The 6,372-nt window shown below is 44.1% G+C and overlaps 1 protein-coding gene across 1 annotated transcript; it reads right to left on the reverse strand.

Annotated features, from left to right (window-relative positions):
- Positions 1–2,674: 2,674 nt before the first annotated feature.
- On the reverse strand, positions 2,675–6,140 carry Pdw03_6845 (uncharacterized protein; the record flags this gene model as incomplete). The annotated part of the gene is made up of 5 exons (XM_066101472.1): positions 2,675–2,961; positions 3,341–3,607; positions 3,770–4,905; positions 4,965–5,798; positions 6,112–6,140. The coding sequence occupies 5 exons, from the start codon at positions 6,138–6,140 to the stop codon at positions 2,675–2,677; spliced, it is 2,553 nt and encodes an 850-aa protein (XP_065956555.1).
- Positions 6,141–6,372: the final 232 nt, after the last annotated feature.

The following is a 6,372-nucleotide window of genomic DNA, read 5'->3' on the forward strand; positions in this document are numbered from 1 at the left end:
CGCACCGTGACAGTAGGATTGAAGACGAAGAACTAAACTAAGTACATGAGAGAGTGTCCTTATATATCCTTCGCTTCCTGGGGTATATCCTACACCCCGGGGTAGATCGACCCCTCTGAGTATATCCTACCCCGTGCAGGGATATACTCCTCCTGTGATCACGTGGTTGCTTGATTGGCTCTCGGTGGCCCATCTGTGTACCCGGTGGGTCACCACTGATTGGTGACGGGTAGGTCCGTAACACAGAGCTACAACAGGATCTAGAACTGAAGTTCAGATAAACAGGTCGGAGATCACGTACCGTGATCTTCCTCTTACTAAGCATCACGGTTCACACCGTGACATCAATGATGATAAATGATTGTGAGAGAGATGATGTTCAGTCTACAAATGAAGCTGTAGATGAAACTGGAGATCTCTGGATGCGTTGTAGAAGAGAGAAGCTATCTACAGGTTTAGCTAGACTAAGTACTAGGAGCAAACAAAGAAGTCATGTGACTTCTAACACCCCCCACGACTAGTATGTAGTCGTCCTGCCAAAAGACCCTTCTTCTCCAAAAAAAAAAAAAAAAATTTATTAATTGAAACAACCCCCCATTTTTCTGTGTGTAAACCAGAATTCAAAACTACAGGTTGCTTTTATAGGCTGTTAGGCCTACTTGTGCAACCCACCGCTTGAACATTGTTTTGCCGAGGGGTTTTGTAAGACCATCGGCAGCCATTTCGGCTGTCGGGATTTTGATGAATTCCACATTACCAGCTGCGACTTCTTCACGAAGTCGATGATAACGAATGGCAATGTGTTTAGTTGCCGCATGGAACTCCGGATTTGATGCCAAAGCAATTGCTCCATTATTGTCTGCAAAAATAGGAATAGGCTTCCTAAGAAAACCTTCAATCCCAAGTTCTGTAAGCAATTGAGTTAACTAAATTGCTTCTTGTACTGCTAGAGCTTCAGCAATGTATTCACTCTCAGTGGTGGAGAGAGCAACACATGGTTGTTTCTTAGAGGTCCAAGAAATTGCTCCACCAGCCATCTTGAACAGGAAACCAGATGTGGAAAGTCCTTTCTCACTATATGGTCCTGCCCAGTCAGCATCGCAGTAGCCAGATACTGCCATTGAGCATGAATTCAGATCTATTTCTGGTAAGAAAGAGATCGTAAGAAACTTTGTGCCAGCAAGATAGCGAAACACCCTTTTCAGTGCTTGAAAGTGATTATCGCTTGGATTCTTGGCATACTTTGCAAGCTTAATGACAGCAAATGAGATATCTGGTCTAGTTGATACCATCAACCATATCAAAGTGCCAATCTTGGTTTGAAATTCCAGTATCTGTCCTTTTGTGGCAGTGCCTTGAAAGGGAAGTAAGGCCTGCTTCTCATCCATTGGTGTAGCGACAGGTTTGCAATTCTCAAGTCCGAAACGGGCGAGAATTTTTTCAACATAGTCCGCTTGTGACAAATGTATTATGCCATCAGCATAGTGGACATTAATTGAAAGATATCTTTGAAGATAGCCCTTATCAGAGGTGTCAAAGTGCTTGCAAATAGCATCTTTAAACTGCTGAATCATGCATGGTCTCTGACGGAGATAGGACTAGCAAGTCATCAACGTATACCATAACATAGAGAGGTGGAATTTCATGCTCTCTTTTGACAAAGATGGAGTGATCTGACTGAGTTCGTGTGAAGCCCAATGATATCAAGACATCATGGAGTAGTGAATACCACTCCCGAGGGCTTTGTTTCAGTCCATAGATCGTCTTCATAAGTAATCCAATGTGATTAGGATACTCATCTCGTTGACCTTCTGGAAGTTCAATTTCAATTGGCTCCTTCAATTCAGCATAAAGAAAAGCAGTGACAATATCTACATGATGTAGATGCCAGCCCTTTGTTGCAGCAATTGCAGTAAAGATTTTGAATGACATAGGCTTAGCAACGACAGCATAGACTTCGTAGAAATCTAGATCTTTGATCTGTCGAAAACCTCGAGCCACAAGTCGTGCTTTGTAGGTGCCATCATGCTTAATTTTGAACACCCAGCGAAGTGTAAGGGGCTTCATTTTGCTTTTTGAACGAGGCATAACCTTCCAGGTACCATTTATCAAGTGACGATGTAGCTCTTTGTGAGCAGCAACTAGCCATTTGTCCTTTTCAACACAGGACATAGCTTGTGCCCAGCCATTGGGTTCAAAGCCCACGTCATTAGATGTCAATTTCGAGGTAGCAAACTCTGTAGCAGTGACATTGGTGACAAGACTAACCAAGATGTCTGGTTGATCTGCTAAGAGTTGTAGGAAGTTGGAATCAAAGAATGACTTGCTAGCCAAGCTTTCAATATAAGCCTTGCTGGGCTTCTTGATTCTTGTTGAACGTCGTAACTGCCCGCTTTCGGGCTGAATTGATTGAGTTGAGACGTAGTTCCTATCTTGAATTCTGTCGTCAGGCATAGGATTTAAATGAGAGAAATCGTACTTAAACGATGCCTGATCGAGTTGTGATGGAAGTTGATCATGTTGAAATGGTGCTTGATGAAGATTCATATCTGTGGGAATATCCATATTAACAACCTGCCGGGAAGCAGGTTGTGACTCGACGAGAGTCCCTCGCCCACCTACTTCAAATTGGGCACCAGTGTCCTCCCGTTGTGCCTCCATAAACCTTCCAAAACTACCCCATTTCATCATCGTATGGTAACACAAATGTATCAGGATCTAGAAGGATCACCGGAGCTTGTTCTTCGAGAATGAAAGGATGGATGTGATCGAGAGGAAGGTTCGTAGGCATGTCAAGATGTTCTTCAAGATCATCTTCAACCGTCGGCGGCGGCGGAGTACTGAAACGGTATCGGTAGGGAGAGGAAGGACGGGGTTGAATCTTTTTCTTGTTACCGAAACCTGTATTGTCATAGTACTGTATAGGCACCGTGCAGTAGTCATATTCATTAAGAAAATCGACTGGAATGTGACGATCAGTTATGATTGAAGAACCTTGATCCTGTGCTTGAGTGCTTGGCCTGTGATATTGAGATCATAGGCTGGATCAGGAAGTGTTGCTGGTGTAGGATTCTCGTTGAAAATGACATTCCTAGAGCGCTCAATTTCTTGGTTCGTACATTGTATAGTACATAGTTGTCCCCTTCGTCGTAAGCGATCAACCTTGCTTCTTCCATGTGAGGATCAAGCTTGGTGTTTCGCTTCTCTTTAGGTATCAAGAACCAACATTGACAACCGAGAGCTCGTAGGTTAGAAAGGTTAGGTTTCTTACCAAACAATGCTTCATAGGGTGACATCCCTATTTTTGAAGCATAAAGCCGATTCATTGTGTAGTTAATACCACCAAGGAGTAATCCCCAGAGGTACTTTGGTAACTGGTACTCAGTCATAACAGCTGCCAATGGCTCCACAAGATGACGGTTTTTGATTTCAGCGACACCATTTAGCTGCTTGGTGTACGGTGGTGTTGGATCCCAAACCGTTCCCTTGCTAGCAAGGTAAATAGCTAGTGGCTTATGCTCTGTGGCATCGTCGCCATGAACTCTCTTCACAGTATATCCAAACTGTGTTTTCAAGTAGGTTTCCAATTGGATGTAAACCTCGGTGACTTGAGAGCGTGTTTTTAGAAGAAACAGCCAAGTGAATCGCGTGGCATCATCTGTGAATGTGATAAAGTCATGTTCACCACCATGGGAAGCAATAGAGATTGGTCCCCAGACATCAAGATGAATTAATTCACCAGGCTTTGATCTAATAGATCGTTCCTTACCAAAAGGCAATGCATGACCTTTACCCTTAATGCATGGAGCACAAGGAAAGGTGACGCCAGCTCCTTTCTTTAGCTTAACGCCATCAGCAAATGTCTCCATCTTTCGCACACGATCCTCGCCGGCGTGGCACGCACGAGGATGAGCAAGATCAATTGAAATTGGGGTGGAATTGATAGCGAAAATCGAGTTGGGAGATCCAGTGACAAGGTTGCAATCAAGCATATGATTAATCTTGTCAATGCCGGCACAGTTTAGCCAGTAATGTTCACCTTCACAGGTAGCAAAGCCAATGGTTGACTCTGGGCCATGGTTATCTTGATGTTTGAATGTCATCATGCCATTCTTGGTCCATGTGCCAATGTCTTCCTTATCGAGAGCAGACATTGAGATCAGGCTTGATCGTAGTTCTGGTGCAAGCCATACCTTGCGAAGAACCAGTGGTGAATCAAAGAGTTGCTCAGTCGAGTCCTGATTTAGGAGATGAAGGATCACATCTCCATAACCCTCGGTGTAAAAGACATCTCCTGTGGCAGTAGATACTGGCAATACACACTGTCTAAAATTGACAAAGACAGATCTGTGGGGTGTCATATGTGTACTGGTGCCAGAGTCAATCATCCAGCGTGTGATATCGTTGTTGTCATTGGCTTTTTGTCCTTCTTGCGATACAATGTGAGTGCTATTAATAGCATATGACTGGAATAGGGCATTGGTAAAGAGAGTATTGTGCCGAGCGAGTGGGTCTCCTGGAGAAGGACCTTGCTGTGGAGTCGAGGTATAAGATGCTGGTGCATAGATTGCATTAGCTCCCTGCCGAGGCTGTTGTTGTAGCGAATGAATTCGTCCTTGATTGTCAACCTGACCAATGATCTGGCCTGGTTGTGGTACCGTAACCTGCTGAGTTGTAGGTTGAATGGTGATGGTATTTGATGAATTCTTTAGCAAGGGACATCTGTTCGAGTAGTGATTACCGAGAGTGCCATGATGCTTGCAAAGAATGACATTATCCTCTCTAACAAAGTCGGTCTTTTTCTTCGAGGATTTGTCCTTGTTGGAATTGTTCGACTGCTTGTTGTTGCCTTTCTTAGCATCTCTCTTCTTGTCTAAGTTAGAGCTAGAAGAGTTGGTGTCCTTGCTGGAATTAGACGATGTGGTGTGAACCGAAGGAATCGAACCGAAGGAATCGAGTTATACCCAATAGCAATCTTTGATGATCCTTCTGTAAGAATGAATTCACGGTATATTTCTACCATGAAGTTTGGATCTTTGAGGTTGGGTTTCAAAGCTTGAATGAAGATCTGACAACGGGGGTTGTTCTGAATTGAACGAATGAAGAAATTGAGTGTGGTATTGGCATCAAGGTTTGAACCACGTTGATAGATCTCGAACAGTGCTTCTTTGAAGCGGCGTACGTAGTCCTGGGGATTGTTACCTTTGTATTGGAGGGTACAAAGGATTTCAAATCGTTTGAAATTGGTTTGCCAGGATGGAGTACCGTATTCAGCTTGGAGGATCTTGTATGCTTCTCTAGCATTCTCCACTTTGTCGACAAGAGAGGCAGGGATAGGGTCAAGAGTACTAAACAATAGATTAAATGCACGGGTATTGCATGTATCCCACTTGTCCATCTCCTTTTGCCAGTCGGCGCGTAGCCGAGTGTTTTCATGCTGACGTTCCTTTGCTAGTTCACGAATGACTAAATCGGTGACAAGATCAGCATTCCCACCAACCTTGATGATAGCAAGCTGTCGTATAGCTTCTTCTGTGATATCAAGGAAGTCAGGCCGGGAAGGACGAGTATGTTCCTCTTGAATGACACGAATGTGTGCCTTATTGTTCTCCTTCAAAGCCATGTAAAAACGATGTTCCCAGTTAGCCCAGTTGACTTCTCCTTTGAGCTTTGGGACGATTTTATCAATGTCAGATTCATTTCGACGGTCGAAATTGAAGTCGAATGTTGTCTGATGTGCGCGAGAAGACGACCGACGGCGAGAGGCTAGCGGCGAGCCTTCCGGTGTATCAGATATACTGCTTGGTAGCAAGTAGTCAGGAAATTAAGGGGTATGATTGGCTTGCTACGGCGGGTAGCAAGTCAGAAGTGGGGTTCGACGATCCGATTTTTGGAATGTCGAAAGGGGTTATCGGCAACTATGGTTGGTTGACGATGATGATCCACCTAATATTAGATGGTTCAAAAGGGGTTAGACAAGGTGTTAATCTTGTCTTCTTTTGGTGAGGGACTCTGATTTGTGTGATCAAGAACCACACTGAGTATCCACACCGTGGTGCGACGCAGTACACCAAAAAAGTGGTTAAACCAGGGGTTCGAAGGTTGCATTACACAATAGCTTCGAAAGCAACGGCGCTCATAACCTGAGAGAGATGATGTTCAGTCTACAAATGAAGCTGTAGATGAAACTGGAGATCTCTGGATGCGTTGTAGAAGAGAGAAGCTATCTACAGGTTTAGCTAGACTAAGTACTAGGAGCAAACAAAGAAGTCATGTGACTTCCAACAATTCTTCTCCTTTATATCAGGTCGACCAAGCGCGACACGCCGGTTATATCCCCTAATAGCTAAGGTTCGTCAAAGTGTATCAAAA

This window comes from Penicillium digitatum, chromosome 2 (assembly GCF_016767815.1).
Source record: "Penicillium digitatum chromosome 2, complete sequence".
NCBI classification, from domain to species: Eukaryota; Fungi; Ascomycota; class Eurotiomycetes; order Eurotiales; family Aspergillaceae; genus Penicillium; species Penicillium digitatum.